Source organism: Macaca mulatta, chromosome 4 (genome assembly GCF_049350105.2).
Source record: "Macaca mulatta isolate MMU2019108-1 chromosome 4, T2T-MMU8v2.0, whole genome shotgun sequence".
Classification (NCBI taxonomy): domain Eukaryota; kingdom Metazoa; phylum Chordata; class Mammalia; order Primates; family Cercopithecidae; genus Macaca; species Macaca mulatta.
In genome coordinates this window covers 16,275,902-16,295,585 of record NC_133409.1, presented here as the reverse complement: position 1 = coordinate 16,295,585, position 19,684 = coordinate 16,275,902, and the positions used below count along the sequence as shown (strand labels likewise).

Here is a 19,684-nt window from a genome sequence, read left to right as displayed (position 1 = left end):
CTTTAAAATAGTTTCCAACTAGTTCCTGGACCTCCACTCTTTTTTTCTAAATTTTAGAGACATGGTGTCACTCTGTGGCCTAGGCTAGAGTACAGTGGCATGACCATACTCCCCTGTAACCTCAAAGTCCTAGGCTCAAAGTCCTCCCATCTCAGCCTCCTGCATAGCTAAGACTATAGGCATGTGCCACCATACCTGGCTAACTTAAAAAAAATTTTTTTTTCTTATAGAGATGAGATCTCACTATGATTCCAGGATTGTCTCAAACTGGCCTCAAGTGATCCTCCTGCTTCAGCCTCCTAAAGTGTTGACATTACGGTCATGAGCTGCCATGCCTGGCCTTTTTTAAAAATAGCTTTATTGAGATATAATTCATATTCTATGAAATTCACCCACTTAAAGTGTACACTTCAGTGAGTTTCATCACTATCTAATTTTACAACATTCTCATTACCCTACAAAGAAACCCAGTAGCAGTTACTCGCCATTCCCTCCTTTCCCTAGCGCCTACAACCACAAATCTACCTTCTTTCTCTATGGAAAGAGACAGAGATTCCTATTCTGGACACTGCATATAAATGGAATCATTCAGTATGTGGCCTTTTGTGACTATCTCAACTCTTGTCCCCTCCTCCACTCCATTCCACTCTTCACAGTTACCAGATTGATTTTTTTTTTCTGAGATGGAGTCTTGCTCTGTCACCCAGTCTGGAGTGCAGTGGCACAATCTCAGCTCACTGTAACCTCTGCCTCTCAGGTTCAAGTGATTCTCCTGCTTCAGCCTGCTGAGTAGCTGGGATTATAGGAATGTGCCACCATGCCTGGATAATTTTTGTACTTTTAGTAGAGATGGGGTTTTACCATGTCTAATCTCAAACTCCTGGCCTCAGGTGATCTGCCTGCTGCAGCCTCCCAAAGTGCTGGGATTGCAGGCATGAGCCATCACAGAGAGCCGAGATTGATCTTTATAAAACACAACTCAGGCTGGGCATGGCTCACACCTGTAACCCCAGCACTTTGGGAGGCTGAAGTGGGTGGATCGTTGGAGTCCAGGAGTTTGAGACCAGCTTGGACAACACAGCGAAACCCTGTTACTACAAAAAAAAAAAAAAAATACAAAAATTAGCCAGGCATGGTGGCATGCACCTGTAGTCCCAGCTACTCAGGAGTTTGAGGTGGGAGGATTGCTTGAGCCTGGGAGGTCGAGGTTGCAGTGAGCCGTGATGGCACCACTGTACTCCAGCCTGGGAAACGGAGTGACACCTTGCCTCAAAAAACAAAAAAACACCAACCCCCGCCCCCCCAACTTATGTCACCCTCTGGCTTAAAATCCTTTAATAGCTCCTGGTAGGTTGCAGGATAGAGCTCATGTACATAATGGCCCTTCCCAAGCTGCTTCCTGTCCATCCCCCCAACCAATCCAACCACTATTCTCCCTTTATTCCATTCAAACATTCGTTTCCCAGATATAACATCCCATGTCACACCTCCACAGCTTTCCCATGTGTTTGTCTTTGCTCGGAGCATGCTTCTCTGTCTTCCTTATCTACATACTTGGTCCTCTCCTCTTAACTCTACTCAGACCTAGTGACTCTGACTCAGATGCATGGTGCCTATGTTGCCATGGCACCCATCTAGCAAACCCATTTTTAAAGCTGCAACACCGCTTTATCTTCTCCCATGAGACCATTAGATACTAGCTGAGGGCACAGACCACATCTCACTTAAGTCTTCAGCATTTAGCTAAGTGTGTGACATGAAGGAGTCACTTCAATACTTGTTCTGTTGATTGTCAGTAATGATCTTGGAATTAGCATTTGTTTATGCTCACCCCCAAAAAACAGGAGGCAATTTGCAGCAAAGAAGCTCAAAAGTCACACACACAACCAAATTTCCTAAGACATGCAAAGGGCACAGGATCTGCACATGACTATGAGGACTACACCAAAAAACATTCTTCATAGAAAAAGCAATGGACGAAAACCATTCTGGTTTGGTGGAGTTCCATGACAAAACAAAGAAATTGTTTCATTGCCAATTTTTCATGTTTAAAACCCAAACTAATAACTGACTTTGTCCTTGAAAAACTGCCTAAAGAAGTTATGTTGTAGAAAATATTTCTCATTTTTATAGAAGAATTTAAGCCACTTTGGGAGGCCGAGGCGGGCAGATCACCTGAGGTCGGGAGTTTGAGACCAGCCTGACCGACATGGAGAAATCCCATCTCTACTAAAAAATACAAAACTTAGCCTGGTGTGGTGGCACATGCCTGTAATCCCAGCTACTTGGGAGGCTGAGGCAGGAGAATCCCTTAAACCTGGGAGATGGAGGTTGCGGAGAGCTGAGATTGCGCCATTGTACTCCAGCCTGGGCAACAAGAGCGAAACTCCATCTCAAAGAGAAAAAGAAGAAGATAAAAAATAATTTAAGCATGTAAGTACATTTAATGAGCCATCGGGTGATGAAAGTAATTTCTGATAGGGGAAAAGTATAAAAAAGTACCTGTAGATAAACCTTCTTCACACCAGGCACATAATCTGCAATCCGGCCAAAGAGCAGTCGTCCAACTCCTGAAGTGATGCCAATGCACATGAGAACAACCTCTTTATTTTTTTCATCTTGAAATCTTTCATTTACATGTTTCATCTGTAGGCCAAAGAGAAAGAAACCACACTAAATATGGTAGAAAAACTTGGCAAGTTTGAGGCTTTGCATCAAATGCATTTGCTTCTCTGCAATGTTATGGGCTCTCAACTTTCTCCAAATTCGATATTTATGAAATTTGTCCTGTGATAATTTTTCATGAAAACATATGAAAAAAATTTAACATGTTTTAGTTTTCATTTTAAAAAGCATTTTTATGGCTGGGCACGGTGGCTCATGCCTATAATCCCAGCACTTTGGGAGGCCGAGGTGGGTGGATCATCTGAGGTCAGGAGTTCGAGACCAGCCTGGCCAAACATGGTGAAACCTCATCTCTACAAAAAAATTCAAAAATTAGCCAGGCGTGGTGGCACACGCCTATAATCCCAGCTACTTGGGAGGCTGAGACAGGAGAATCGCTTGAACCCAGGAGGCGGAGGTTGCCGTGAGCTGACTGCACAACTGGACTCCAGCCTGGGCGAGAGAGCAAGACTCCGTCTCCAAAAAAAAAAAAAAGCATTTTTATAAGAGTTTTTATTTTTCAACAAAGGGTTAGAAGCATGCAATTATAAGCTATATTGAGCCATTAGCTAAAGGAAGAGAACAGACATCTGAACATACCTATTCTCTCAAGGTCACCCAACGACCCGTTATATTATCTGCTCCCTAAGAGACAGTTCAAGGGTCAATTCTGAAGTTTTATTTCTTCTAGGAGGACCTGAACCAAATCGACACCCCTGAAATGAGTTATAACAGAGCTTCCAGAATGAAAGCATAAGGTTCTCTACCTGTAAAGTTGCCTATTTGTGTAGCATTAGAACAGATAAAAATGCAGGGGCAGCTTAACAGAGCAGTGAAAAGATAAACCACTGGAGAGGCAGACTGCTTGCGTTCAAGTCCTGGTTCTGTTCTTACCAGCCTTGTGGCTTTGAGTAAGTTCTTAACCTCTAGGGTTTCAGTTTCTTTGTCTGTAAAATGGAAATTGGAGTAGTACCTGCTTCAGAAATTGGTTGTGAGGATTAAATGTCTGTGTAAAGAGCTTAAAACAGTGTTTGGCACACAGTTAATAACAATCAGATATTAATTTTAGCCTTCTTTTTTCAAAGGACCTTTCTCCTCCACGTACAGTGTACATATAACAGAGACTACAGTGACCTGTGGACCATAGATAGCCAGTGAGCATATTCTGTTTGACGTTTCCATAATGCCCGACAATCACCATCCCCCACACCACACATGGGTCTCAGTCTTGGAAATCTGCAAGCAAATTTCCCACCAAATACAACTACCCGTATAGTGCCCATGTGGCAGTGAATAGCCTTCCTGGATGATATCTCTTTAAAACACTTCTCATTTTGCATTTTAAAAGCCCATTTATGTATACCAACACCATCTCTTTTTTCTCTTCTCTTTCAAAACTATTAACTGTTTTCCCTAACTTCTGTGTTTTCATACTGGTCCAGAATAATCCTCCTAAATATGGCTTTAATCTCATCAATTCCTTATTCAAAGGCGGCCCACTGCCTACATTTACACTCCTTAGTTTGGTATTCAAAGCCTTCCGTAATCTGTTGCTAATCCATCTTTGTACCTTTATTACCTACTGATCTTTGACTCAGAAGTAGAAAATTCATCTGACTTATAAGCCTGGGTTAAACAAAACAAAACAAAACAGTAGAAAATTAAATGTCTAAGGGCCCGGTGAAATAACACAAAAAAGTAAAACAGGTTCATTGGAGAGAAAGGACATATATTTCAGTCGATTATTATCATATAAGTCTACCAATGTTGCCAAATCTACCTCTAGGATCCCTTTAATTTAAAAGAAAAGTCAGAAATTCAGATTTTGTGTGGAAATGTTGGCACCTAATTTAAATTTAGGACACTGTGTGATCCAGCTCTACAAAAGTCACACAAAACACGTCTGCAAACTGCATTAGGCCTGCTTTGATCTCAGCCCTAATCGCATCTGGCCCAGTAGGACAGGTTTATTCACAATGTCACTTAAACATGCCAAGATGTTCTTACCCATCTACATTTCTGCTGCCTCTTCTACCCTCTTCAACTTCTTAACTTCTTGTTATTGCCAAAAGTTTTCATTTGGTACCTGAGGTATTCCGTGTTCCTACCCAGCCCTGTTAGTGTCTCTACACATTCTCTTAAGCAGACACTTCATGTAAAATTAGACGTATCCACTCCTGTTTCAAAGGCACCTCAAAGTCAACAGGTCCCATGCTGAACTCAACTCACCCTCACAAATTGCCTGCCCCCCATTTCAGTTAATACACTACTATTAGCCCAACTACCCATGGCAGAAACTGACAGCTACCCTAGATTATTCCCTTTCCCTCTTCAAATCCAAGAGTCACCACTGAATCCTGATGATTTACTTTCTAAATCTCTCAGACTTGCTTCCTTTGGCCCACGTTCCTCATGGTATTTTAGTTCTGTTCTTACCACTCCTCACCGGGACCACTACAGCAGCCTTCTAACATGCTTTTTGCTTGAACCTTCACTACTAATTCTCTCCCCTCTAACCTATGTTCCCTGAGAACACCAGGTTAGGTTCAAAATGAACCTGTCTCAAACAAACAAAAATAAGACACATTCTTTAGTATTCATAAAAGACTGAATCTACCAGGCATCTTTTTTGATGAAACTAAGAACACCTGTCTGTCAAATAGCTATTATTCCTTATTAATGGTTTCTTTTTCCCCCGCCCTACTTTGTAATCCTTAAAAGGAATAAGGTGAAATGTTTGAGGTATTTTGAAAGAAGATAAATTGGGTAAATTCAAATTATGCTTAGGTGGGAACTTAGGTCTTCAACTAGAAGGGGCATTATTTATTTATTTATTTGAGATGGAGTTTCGCTCTGTCGCCCAGGCTGGAGTGCAGTGGCGCAATCTCAGCTCACTGCAACCTCCACCTCCCTGGTTCAAGCGATTCTCCTGCCTCAGCCTCCAGAGTAGCTGGGATTACAGGTGTCCACCACCACGCCCGGCTAATTTTTGTATTTTTAGTAGAGATGAAGTTTCACTATGTTGGCCAGGCTGGTCTCAAACTCCTGACCTCAAGTGATCTGCCTGCTTTGGCCTCCTAAAGTGCTGGGATTACAGGCATGAGCCACCACGCCCAGCCTGGAAGGGGCATTATTTAACTGAATTTTGTTACTGTCATGATTATTTAAATAAAGCAAGAACTTCAGCTTCTAATACTCCCTCCCTATTCCCACCAAAATCTGCAAACTAAAAAAGTTTCTTTGGTCAGTATGTGAGGGAATCTGGGGATGCTGGATCTCTGGATCCTTTCTCACTGAGGCAGTAGATACCCAAGAGGTCTGGTATGTTCTACTTGTATTCTGGGCCATCCATGACTGCTGCTGTTTTATAAATTTCTGCCCATCTGTCATCCTCTGGAGACTGGCCTGCCCTTTAGTTCAGCAGAAAGTGAACACAGGACACAATGGATATTTCTAACAGAGAGTTGTGGAGATATGGAAATGCTGGAGACATGTTCTCATACTTAATCTAACTTATTTTTTAAACCAATTCAAAGCTTATACTAGAGGCCACTGTCTACACAGGGGATAATATTATGTTGTAGAGCAGTTGTTTAAAGTTAACTTTAAAGATAAGTTAGACTTTATCTAAATGTATTAAGTGTCAGGAATTCATCTTTGTGTTTTTTTTTGATGGAGTCTCACTCTTTCGCCCAGGCTAGAGTGCAGTGGTGCGATCTCGGCTCACTGCAACCTCTGCCTTCTGGGTTCAAGCGATTCTCCTGCCTCAGCCTCCTGAGTAGCTGGGATTACAGGTGCCCACCACCAAGCCTGGCTTATTTTTGTATTTTAAGTAGAGACGAGGTTTCACCATGTTGGTCAGGCTGGTCTCAAACTCCTGACCTCGTGAAACACCTGCCTCGGCCTCCCAAAGTGCTGGGATTACAGACATGAGCCACTGCACCTGGCCAGGGATTCATCTTTTATTTATGTTCTTAAACATCTGTTTAATTCTGGGTTGCACACTTCCAGGGGATTAACAAAACCTTGCTAATTGACATCTTCGACACTGACTGTGTCTGAAACATTTTTTTCTTTTTGAGACAGAGTTTCACTCTGTTGCCCAGGCTGGAGTACACTGGCACAATCACAGCTCACTGCAGCCTCGACCTCCTGGGCTTAAGCAATCCTTAGCCTCCCGAGTAGCTGGGACCACAGGTACATGCCACCACACCCAGCTAATTTTTAAATCATTTTTGTAGAGACATGGTCCTGTTATGTTGTCCAGGCTGGTCTCAAACTGCTGGGCTTAAGCAATCCTCCACCCTTGCCCTCCCAAAGTGCTGGAATTACAGGCATGAGCCACCACACCCGGCCCTGGGTAACTGTTTCTGACCAGCCAACTGAAGGCAGGTTCCTCTCCCCTCACTAGAGCCCACAGACAGATTCTGTTTTTTGAGAGGTCTCAGGCAGTAGCCCAAGAAAGTGATCATCTCACTGGAATGGCCTCAGCCCTGGCCTCTCTCTTCTCCACCTCTCTTACAGGGGAGCCACAGTATAAGACATTTGGAGACATCAGATGGTGTTCTGGTGAAGAAGCTAAGGCAGAGTCCTCTAGCTCTCACATATCAACCACAGAGAAAGTTAAATGGGTGGCCACAGTACAAAAGCAGCTCCAATAAAGCCGATGAACATGCATTAGAAACTCAAGCTTCTCATCACCAAATGGTTTCCTGATAGAAGAATGCCCAACAGAAGGGATCCCCAAATCACTATATTTACAGAAACCTGTGAGGTGCAGTGCTGGTACACATCTGCAAAGCAAGGATGCCACTGATCAAAAAGGTCCAATAATTACCTACTGTACTGTTTTCTAAGATTGTGTAATTTGGCCATGCCTTGATGGTCATTATCTTCCTCCTTTTAAGGGGGTGAGTACTTTTTGTTTAATGTCTTTCATGTAAGGTTTATGGAATTTATTAAATAAATATGATAAAATACTGGTGCACAAAAGTTAGACTATATATCTTTGGGGAGTCATAGTTTAAAAAGAAGGGGGATTACTGGAGACTCTTCAAACAAAAGTAACTTTATTTCTGACAGAGGACTTGGAGTAACAGCTGACTGACAACTACAAAGTGCTAACAAAGGCCGTATACAGAGGCCAGGAAAGCAGGGCAAAAACAGGCTCAGGGGAGGAGTGGAGACTGTAGGACTAAAATAATCACAACTGTCTTCTAGGCAGAACTGAACAAAACAACCCCTCCGCCCCCACCCAATAGTTATCATCCACTGCTGTTGCAGTTAACTATGCTCTCTGGGAGATAAGATTTCAGTCACCCAGTCATCATCTGTATTCGTTTATAATTATTTTGATTCATCTCTGTCCTTCCTCATCAGATACACATCATCAAACTGAAAAGAGGTGGACAATAGGCATGTACATTCATTTTATGTCTAGGAGAATAAACTCTTTGGGGGAGGGAGGGAATCTGTATGTTTTACATTTACATGGTACATCAAAAAATGGGATAATAAATCCTACATAATATTTACAGCAATTATGGAATTCAAACTGATTCTTTTAACTCCCTACTTTCCAATACGGACACTAAGTTCCAAGCACTTTTACTCACTGCTGTTCACACCAGAGATTGGCAGCTTCAGCCTGTTGCCTCTCATTTACTGCATTTTGGAGTAATTCTAAGAAAATATCCATCTAACATTTGAAAAGCTATTCCATAACTCTAGAAGACCATTCTGCCTAAATACACTTTTTTGAAAGGTAAACTCAAAAAGCCTGGCCCTTTAAAAAATAGATGTACATTCGAAAGGGAATAGAAAGCCTGCAAGAGTGGGTTAATGGATAATCTGAGTTTGTTACAAATCAAAACTTAACACTACCCTTTGACTTAAAAGTAGGATTAACAGAAATCTTCTGAATGAAATGAGACAGTTTATTTTGTTTTTTTCTTTCTTTTTTAAACGACTGTGTTTCCTCTGGCTGTGCTTTTGCTAGAGGAAGTAAATTAAAACAAGTGGGGCACTCCCTTAGGAAGTTCTGCATGAGCACTGCACACAAGCAAGCCGAGCGAGGTGATTAAAGGTGGAAGAAAACTAACTCCATAGATCTGAGTACATAAAATTAATCCCTGTACACCAGAACACACTAAAATAAAACTTTATGGCCACTGATAGATATTCATTGATTAGACTAGCCCCAAAATGTCCTCTTAGCTTCTTTAATCTGATCAACTGTGCCTTGAGACTAAGGTATCTCTAAGATGTGCTTGAAAGGAAAAATTTCTTTGCTTGCCAACATGTTTAAGGACTGACATCTTTTGGCAGCACAGTGTCTATTTTTTAATGATATTTCTGTTGTGACTAAACTGTGGTGCAGGTACCTGCTCCCTCCTCAGCAGCTGACCAGGTGGAGAGCAGACCTTTGGCCTAACAGGACTGTAGGAGGCATGCGTGGTTGGTTCTGTTTGTTTTTTTAAACAGCTGATCTTTCCATTTCATTAAGATGGGTTTCCATGGTGTAGATAATCACGCATATCTACTGTTAAGACATGAAAAAGTACTGGGAAAAAAGAAGTTTCTGTAGTGCAGATTATTTAATAGCTACCAAAGGGCAGAAGAAAAAAAAAAGTTCAGAAGGAAGAGATGGCTAATGGTTTAAAGAACCTGATTTTGAAAACATTTCTAACTCTAAAAATTCTTTAAAAGCCTTTGTTATTTCTACTTTTTTTTTTCTTTAAACAATTTTCCCGGCCGGGCGCGGTGGCTCAAGCCTGTAATCCCAGCACTTTGGGAGACCGAGGCGGGTGGATCACAAGGTCAGGAGATCGAGACTATCCTGGCTAACATGGTGAAACCCCGTCTCTACTAAAAATACAAAAAACTAGCCGGGTGTGGTGGCGGGCGCCTGTAGTCTCAGCTACTTGGGAGGCTGAGGCGGGAGAATGGCGTGAACCCGGGAGGCAGAGCTTGCAGTGAGCCGAGATCACGCCACTGCACTCCAGCCTGGGAGACACAGCGAGACTCTGTCTCAAAAAAAAAAAAAAAACAATTTTCCCTGGATTACAAACAAAACAGTCCACCTATGACGTAGCATCATTTAGATAAGATCAAGATTTAGTAAAATGTCCTAGAGGAATTACCAACCAAAACCAAGTTGGATTTAGATGCCAGTTTAAATAACCCTGCATTTTAGAAGTTTAAAGTAGACTTCATCTTAAAATAGAAAATAAATCACTAGGATTTTTAGGTAACTTGAAATTATTTAGTGGCTCTAAATAATTTCTGTGCCAGATATTTCACAAGTTATCAAAAATTGTTTTGTTCTTTCCTGAACAATGAAAGATTTAGTCTGTTAGTTTATTTAAATTTTTATTAATTCCACCTACATTCGATTTTTTTTTTTTTTTTTTTTTTTTTTGAGATTGCTTTTCTGCCTTGTTGCCCAGGCTGGAGTGCAATGGTGTGATCTCAGCTCACTGCAACCTCCACCTCCCAGATTCAAGCGATTCTCCTATGTCAGTCTCCCATTTAACTGGGATTACAGGTGTCCGCCACCATACCCAGCTAATTTTGTATTTTTAGTAGAAACAGGATTTCACCATGTTGCCCAGGCTGGTCTCGAACTCCTGAACTCAGGTGATCTGCCCACCTCAGCCTCCCAAAGTGCTGGGACTACTGGTATGAGCCACCACACCCAGCCTAAATTCAAATTTGATTCGGAAGTTTCTTTTTTGGAGTTTCATTCTTGGCACACCAGACTTACCACTCTCTCAGATCCTTGGTTCCTGGCAAGTTTGAATGAACACAACAGACTGTGTCTATGCTGGTCATCAAGATGGCTCCTGAGGGCTCAGCCATGGTTGGCAGCCTACCTGCACGACTGACTGACTCTGATACTTTGGTAGAGCACTTTGAAGATAGAAAAGTGGTTGCAAAGGCTCTGTAGATGTGGACTCCTGTTTGTGATTCGTGCTCCTTTGAGGTATCATGTACTTCCATGTTTTACATTTATTTAAAAACAAGAAAAGGGGACATGCTCTTTAAACTTATTCTTTGGTTGATCTGGTGATAAAGTCACCTATCGGCTAAATGTGCATGCAAATGAACAGGTAGGTGTGGGTTATGGAGTCTCTAATCAAGAGTGGAATTACAGTCATGTGCTACTTAATAACATTTCTGGTCAAAGATGAACCACATATACAACAGCAATTCCATAAGATTATAATCCTGTACTTTCACGGTACCTTTTCTATGTTTAGATACACAAATACCATGTGTTACAACTGCCTACAGCATTCAGCACAGTAACATGCTGTACAGGTTCGTAGCCCAGGAGCAATAGGCTATACGTATGCCATATAGCCTAGGTATGTAGTGACTACACCATGTAGGTTTGTCTAAGTACACTCTCTGATGTTTGCACAACAATGAAATTGCCTAAGGATACATTTCTCAGAACATATCCTCATTGTTACGAGATGCATGACTGTACATGAATTTGGAAAAATAGTCCAAAGTGAACAAATGCACCCAACAAAAGGCTAGTTGAAATGGTATTGAATTTTAGAAGTTTAATATAGCCTTCTTTATCTTTTTTAGATGGAGCCTCGCTCTGTTGCCCAGACGAGTGCAGGGGCAGAATCTTAGTTCACTGCAACCTCCACCTGTGGGTTCAAGAGTGCTTCCTGTCTCAGCCTCCCAAGTAACTGGGATTACAGGCGTGAGCCACCATGCCCAGCTAGTTTTTGTATTTTTAGTAGAGATGGGGTTTCACCATGTTGCCCATGCTGGTCTCAAACTCCTGACCTCAAGTGATCTGCCTGCCTCGGTCTCTCAAAGTGCTGCAATTACAGGTGTGAGCCACCATGCTTGGCTTAAGATTGGCTTCTGATACGGTTTGAATGTTTGTCCCTTCCATATCTCATGTTGAAATGTGATTCCCAATGTTAGAGGTGGGACCTGGCGGGAGGTGACTGGATTTTGGAGGTGGATCTATCACGAGTGGCTTAGCACCATTCCCTTGATGATAAGTCAGTTATTGCTTGAGTTCACCAGAGATTGGGTTAAGAGTGTGGCAGCTCCCCACCGACACTCTTGCTCCCCACCGACACTCTTGCTCCCCACCGACACTCTTGCTCCCCACTGACACTCTTGCTCCCAAGCTCATCAAGTGACCTGCTGCTCCCACTCTGCTTCTGCCATGAGTAAAAGCTCCCTGAGACCTCACCAGAAACTGAGCAGATGCTGGGGCCATGCTTCCTATACAGCCTGCAGAATCGTGAGCCAATTAAACCTCTTTTCTTTATAAATCATCCAGCCTCGCGTATTTCTTTATAGGAACACAAGAACCGAATACAGCTTCTTTTTAAAACAGAAAAGGATACATTCAGAAAGCATTATTTAAATCACTGGGATCTGGGGTAACTTGATAACTTATTTAATGACCTCGGCAGTAGTGTCAATAAGCAAGTATTTTGTAAATTCACAAAATTGGTTCTACCTTATTCTGTTGGTTATTGACATTTTAACTTAGTTTAAGATTTGACTTTTGAAAGAAACAAATAAATTAGGCCATTAGTTCTTATTCAGCTTCCTAATTTTTCCCTTAATTCTGAAGTGAAGAAAAATGGATCCTTCCATGAAAATTCTACCTTCTAACCTCTCTTCACTAAGATTTAGGCTAATGATGTTGGCTAAAGTGCTACTTTGCAAAGTCTCCTATCTATCTTTCTCTTTCCCTCGGTCTTTGGAAGGCATGGTGTTCAGTCTTTTTTATTAATCCTAAGAGCCATCTAATTGCTGGCTCAAATTTGCATCCATAAATCTAATTTGTTTTTACCAGAATGAAGATTAAAATTTGTTGAGTAGACCTAGATCAGCTTTCCTTCCACTGTTATCATTTCCACATACTACTGATATTGTCTATCCCAACTGTTCCTTTTCTTATCCTTATTTCAGAGTTCTGTCGTGGGGATTGGGGAAATGAAATCAACATTAGTCTCTTGGTATCCGTGGGGAACTGAACCCACACCTCCTCGGATACCCATATCTATGGATGCTCAAGTCCCTGATATAAAATGTTGTAGTATTTGCATGTAACCTATGCATATCCTCCTGTATACTTTAATTAATCTCTAGATTACTTATAATAACCGATACCATGTAAATGCTATGTAAATAGTTATTCTGCATTTTTATATTTCAACGCTCTACACAGAGAAACTTCTCTAGTAACAGACTATGATCCCCAGAAATGGTCCCTGAAAGTCCAGTCTCCTGTTGTCGTTGTTGTTTGTAGAGATGTGGTCTTGCCGTGTTACCCAGGCTGATCTCAAACTCCTGAGCACAAGCAATCCTCCCACCTTGGCCTCTCAAAGTTCTGGGATACAGGCATAAGCCACTGAGCCCAGCCTGTATTTTGTTTTTAATCTGTGTTCTTTTTTATTGTTTTTGTTTTGAGATGGGGTCTCGCTGTTGCCTAGGCTGGAGTGCAGTGGTATGATCACGGCTCACTGCCACCTCAACCTCCCAAGTAACTGGGACCATGGGCACATGCCACTATGCTCAGCTAATTTTTTATTTATTTATTTTTATTTTTATTTTTTTGAGAAGGAGTCTCGCTCTGCCACCCAGGCTGCAGTGCAGTGGCGGGATCTTGGCTAACTGCAACCTCTGCTTCCCCGGTTCAAGAAATTTTCCCTGCCTCAGCCTCCTGAGTAGCTGGGACTACAGGCAGCTGCCATCATGCCTGGCTAACTTCTGTATTTTTAGTACAGACAGGGTTTTGCCATGTTGGCCAGTCTGGTCTCGAACTCCTGACCTCAGGTGATCTGCCTGCCTCGGCCTCCCAAAGTGCTGGAATGCTCAGCTAATTTTTTATGTTTTTGTAGAGATGGCATCTCACTATGCTGCCCAGGCCAGTGTTATTTTTATTGTTTTCTTCCACCCAAATATTTTCAATCCATGGTTGGTTGAATCCAAGGATGTGGAATCTTGGATATAGAGGACTGCTTATATTTTAAATATGTTGAGTTTTGTCTGGTAATTATACAGTGTTCAGGAAGAAAAGGACCACACCTTGGTAGGAGGACAGATAAGAAAGTGGAAAGCCTGTGTACTCTGGATTAAGGCAGCCTACAGAGCAGAGAGAAAACTTCTTTGGACAGGGAATCAGATGGCCTTGGCACGGCAGTGAAAGAAATGTCTTTGGAGTCAAATTATGAACTCTACTCCTTATTGAGGCTAAAATCTTGGGCATCAGTTTCCCAGTCTCAAACACTACACATTGGTTCACAATTTGGTTCACAATTTAGTTCACAATTTAGGCAGCAACACCTCATTAGGGTTGTTTTGGAAATTTGTGGGGACTATTTTTATCTTTCTGATATACTTTCGCCCAAGCAGTAACTTTTCTTACTTTTTAATTTTTTATTGTGATAAATTCCTATCTCATAAAATTTGCCATTTTAACCAGTTTAAGTGTACTCTATTAAGTACATTTACATTGTTGTACAACTGTCACCACCGTTCTGCTCCAGAACTTTTTCATTTTCTCAAGCTGAAACTCTTCACCCATTAAATAACTCTTCATTTCCCCCTCCCCTTGGAGGCCACCACACAACTTTCAGTATTTATGAATGTGACTTCCCTGGGTACCGCATCTAAGCGGAACCATACAGTATTTGTGCTTTTGTGCCTGGAGTATTTCACTTGGTGTAGTGTCCTCATGGTTCATCCATGTTGTAGCACGTATCCCAAGCATTATCTTACTTCTTTTATTTCTCCTTACTGTAACAAGTGAGACATTACTGAGGTTTAAAAACATTATGTATATAGGTAGGTCTTCTTTCTTTTTTCTAAAATCAAAGACAAGGCCTGGAATATAGAGGTCTTCTTATCTAGGAATTTTATTTCGGGAGAGAAAAGGAGGCACTGAGTATGACACTGCTTTGGGTACATTACAGGGTTGCTGTGAAGGTGAAAGGGATGCAGAGTTGAGAAAGTGCCACACGAGGAAGCGGGGATGGTGGGGACATGAGGTGATTCCTAATCCTGGGCAATTCTGACTCCATAATTCAGAACAGCTCTGAGGGCTCAAGAGTCTAGCAAAGAAATACCTGGCAGAAAAAGCAATTAATGCTTGAGGGATCAACAGGGAGCTAAGAATTGTCCTCTGAGAAAATGCTGAAAAGGGCAGGGTCAGGAACTGAAAAGTCCCTGAGAGAGCTCCTGAGGAGTAAGGAGCACATAAAAGAAAACATGTGTTCACAGAAGCAGAGATAACAAGTTGGGACAGGGACACTTGGTTTATTACTGAGGATATTATAATGCTTCATAAATTCAATCATCAATATGTGGCAGCATTCTAAATCCCACTGATATGTGTGTGGGTCAAGAGGGGCGTGGGCATCTGTTAACCTACTTGTTGGGTGATGTTCACACTCAGACACCCCATTCTTCTGGAAGCAGCAGCTGGGAGAAGGCACAAAGCACAGGGCATTATTTTACTCCAGCAAGACTGACTATACCTCTTGGCATCCTTTTCCATACCTTTAAGTTATTTCACATTGAAACTAGTCAAGATAATTATAAAATCACTTTTATTTCTATGAAGGTTTAAACCTCACCCTGTCATTAACTACATGTGTGTGACCTGAGAAAGTCTTTTAACTAACTCTTCTCCCTGCAAGATGGAGATAAAACTGTTCTTACCTTATTATACATTGAAGAACAAAGAAAAAAAGCACTTGAAGAACATAAAGTGCTATTAGAATGTAAAGTAGTCATGAGCAGAGAAATTAGTAGACCTTGCACTCTACCAGCCTATAAACTTAGCCAGCCTATAAACTCAACCTGAAATCAGTTAAAAAAAAAAAAAAAAGAAAAGAAAAGAAAAGATGGAGTGCCAGGCACATGCTAGGTGCTGGGGCTAGAGCAATGAAGAGAAGACGCTCTCCCTACCCTTGTGGAGTGTTCAGTCTGCCTTACCCATTTCTTCCTTAGCATTTCCTGAGGTGTTAGGACACTTCCCACACAAAACTCCCCAATGTACTAATGTATTTTGTAGATAAATCCACAGTTTTCACCAGCCTTTCCCATACTTACATAGACTATATTACCCAATATAAGGGCCTAACAAAAAATACACTACTGCTGTTTTTCAACTTAAGCTAAAATTAGATATTTTCATATGTTGGTGAGTTTATTTCTCCCTCACAAATTTAAAATATTTTAGAAGTTTGGGGCCTACATTATAGGGATAATTTCCACCCCTGAGAAATCCATGAATCATTTCTAAAAACTACTATTCAATTATCTATGAATATTTATGTTTGGCTAAGTGTAATTTGGAACACAGGACAAACTTGGTCTACCTTACTATAAGCAGCAGCTTTGTTTTAGTTTAATTATTTCTACATGATCAGTTCTCTAGATTTCTTCTGTATTATCTCAAGTTCCTATGCTAGTATATTATATTTTGAAAAGAAAAAACTAGCTTGTTTTGATGAAAGTGTTCTGTAAATATTAAACTTCACATGAATGAGCAAACAAGTGGTCAGAGAAATAAAGATCCTTATTCATCTCAAGTAGGAGAATGCTGGTGAATACCGCCTAAGGCACAAAACTGATAAATGGGCAAATTGTCACTAACCTGAATAGTCAAATTGCAGCAGATGTTGAGATCTGAAGGAAAATAAATGCAATGTTAGAAAAGCTAGAAAACAAGAAAAGCATAGACATCACTGAAAAAAATCTGAGAAAAAGTAGAGACAAAGTAAAGGAGAGAAGGTATCTTAATCATTCACTGTAATAACCACATGAGGCCAGGTGTGATGGCTCACATCTGTAATCCCAGCACTTTGGGAGGCAACCATGGGAGGATGGCTCACGCCCAGGAGTTTGAGACTAGCTTGGGCAACATAGTGAGACTTCATCTCCAAAAAAGGTAGTAAGAAGAATAACCACATGAGAACCAAGTAACACTAGTATATTATTAGAAGAGATAAGTAGTTAATAAAGTATATAATATGGCTTGGCTGTGTTCCCATCCAGATCTCATCTTGAATTGTAACTCCCATAATCCCCATGTGTCCTAGGAGGAACCTGGTGGGAGGTAATTAAATCATGGGAGTGGGTTTTTCCTGTGCTGTTCTCATGATAGTTTCATAAAGGGCAGTTCCTCTGCATGCACACTCTTGCCTCCTGCCACGTAAGACTTGGTTGTGCTCCTCCTCTGCCTTCTGCCATGATTGTGCGGCCTCCCCAGCCATATGGAACTGTGAGTCCATTAAACCTCTTTTTCTTTATAAATTACCCAGTCTCGGGTATGTCTTTATTAGCAGCATGAGAACAGACTAATACAGTAAATTGGTACTGGGTAGTGAGGTGCTGCTGTAAAGATACCCAAACATGTGGAAGCAACTTTGGAACTGGGTAACAGGCAGAGGCTGGAACAGTTTGGAGGGCTCAGAAGAAGACAGGCAGATGTGGGAAAGTTTGGAACTTCCTAGAGACCTGTTGAATGGCTTCTGAGGTGGTCTCAGATGGAGATGAGGAATTTGTCGGGAACTGGAGTAAAGGTCACACTTGCTATACAGAGAGACTGGTGGCATTTTGTCCCTGCCCTAGAGATCTGTGGAACTTTGAACTTGAGAGGATGATTTGGGGTATGTGTTGGAAGAAATTTCTAAGCAGCAAAGTGTTCTAGAGGAAGCAGAGTATAAAAGTTTGGAAAATTTGCAGCCTGTTGATGCAATGGAACCATAAAAACCCTAGAAGAAAACCTAGGCAATACCATTCAGGACATAGGCATGGGCAAAGACTTCATGACTAAAACACCAAAAGCGATGGCAACAAAAGCCAAAATTGACAAATGGGATCTAACTAAACTAAAGAGCTTCTGCACAGCAAAAGGAACTACCATCAGAGTGAACAGGCAACCTACAGAATGGGAGAAAATTTTTGCAATCTATCCATCTGACAAAGGGCTAATATCCACAATCTACAAGGAACTTAAACAAATTTACAAGAAGAAAACAACCCCATCAAAAAGTAGGTGAAGGATATGAACAGACACTTTTCAAAAGAAGATATTTATGCAGCCAACAAACATATATAAAAAAAGATCATCACTGGTCATTAGAGAAATGCAAATCAAAACCACAATGAGATACCATCTCACGCCAGTTAGAATGGCAATCATTAAAATGTCAGGAAACGAGATGCTGGAGAGGATGTGGAGAAATAAGAATGCTTTTACACTGTTGGTGGGAGTGTAAATTAGTTCAACCATTGTGGAAGACAGTGTGGCAATTCCTCAAGGAACTAGAACCAGAAATACCATTTGACCCAGCAATCCTATTACTGGTAAAGGATTATAAATCATTCTACTATAAAGACACATGCACATGTATGTTTATTGCAGCACTATTCACAATAGCAAAGACTTGAAACCAACCCAAATGCCCATCAATGACAGACTAGATAAAGAAAAAGTGGCACATGTACACCATGTAATACTATGCAGCCATAAAAAGGATGAGTTCCTGTCCTTTGCAGGGACATGGATGAAGCTGGAAACCATCATTCTCAGGAAACTAAGACAGGAACAGAAAACCAAACACCGCATGCTCTCACTCATAAGTGGGAGCTGAACAATCAGAACACAAGGACACAGGGAGGGGAACATCACACACCAGGGCTGGTCAGGGGAATGGGGGGCTACAGGAAGGATAGCATTAGGAGAAATACCTAATGTAGCTGACAGGTTGATGGGTACAGCAAACCACCATGGCTGGCACATGTATACCTATGTAATAAACCTGCACATTATGCACATGTATTCCAGAACTTAAAATATAATAAAATAATAAGAAGAAAAAGAAAAACCCATTTTCTGGGGAGGAATTCAAGCCAGCTGCAGAAATTTGCAGAATTTCCATAAGTGAGAAGAAGCCCAATGTTAATTGCCAAGACAATGGTGAAAATGTCCCCAGGGTATGCCACAGACCTTCAAGGTAGCCCCTCCCATTACAGACCTGAAGGCCTAGGAGGAAAAAATGGTTTCATAGGCCAGGCCCAGAGCCCCTCTATGCTGTGTGAAGCTTAGGGACTTAGTGTACTGTATCCTAGCTGCTCCAGCCATGGCTAAGAGGGGCTAAGATACAGCTCAGGTCATGGCTTCAGAGGGTGCAAGCCCCAAGCCTTGGCACCTTCCACATGGTGCTGAGTCTGTGGGTGCACAGAAGTCAAGAATTGAGGTTTGGGAACCTCTGCCTAGATTTCAGAGGATGTATGGAAATGCCTGGATGTACAGACAGAAGTTTGCTGCAGGGGCAGGGCCCTCATGAAGAACCTCTGCTAGGGCAGTGTGGAAGGGAAATGTGGGATCGGAGCCCCTACACAGAGTCCCCAGTGGGGTACTGCCTAGTGGAGCTATGAGAAGAGGGATACCGTCCTCCAGACCCCAGAATAGTAGATCCACCAACAGCCTACACTGCATCTGGAAAAGCTGCAGACCCTCAATGTCAGCCCATGAAAGCAGCTGGAAGGGAGCCTGTACCCTGCAAAGCCACAGGGGCAGAGCTTCCCAAGGCCGTGGGAGCACACCTCTTACATTAATGTGCCCTGAATGTGAGACATGGAATCAAAGAAGATCATTTTGGAACTTTAAGGTTTAATAACTGCCCTACTGGATTTCAGACTTGCATGGGGCCTGTAGCCCCTTTGTTTTGGCCAATTTCTCCCACTTGGAATGGGTGTATTTACCCAATGCTTGCATCCCTATTTTATCTAGGAAGTAACTAACTTGCTTTTGATTTCACAGATTCACAGGCAGAAGGGATTGCCTTGTCTCAGATGAGACTTTGGACTGTGGACTTTTGAGTTAATGCTGAAATGAGTTAAGACTTTGAGGGACTATTGGGAAGGCATAATTCGTTTTGAAATATGAGGACATGAGATGTGGGAGGAGCCAGGGGCAGAATGACATGGTTTGGCTGTGTTTCCTACCCAAATT

At 41.7% G+C, this 19,684-nt stretch overlaps 1 protein-coding gene across 1 annotated transcript in view; it reads right to left on the bottom strand.

Annotated features, from left to right (window-relative positions):
* Positions 1-19,684, bottom strand: part of SLC16A10 (solute carrier family 16 member 10) — a 138,677-nt gene that overhangs the window by 14,484 nt on the left and 104,509 nt on the right. The window contains 1 exon segment of the mRNA NM_001260620.1: positions 2,503-2,646. Within this exon segment, the coding sequence (NP_001247549.1) occupies positions 2,503-2,646 (144 nt within the window).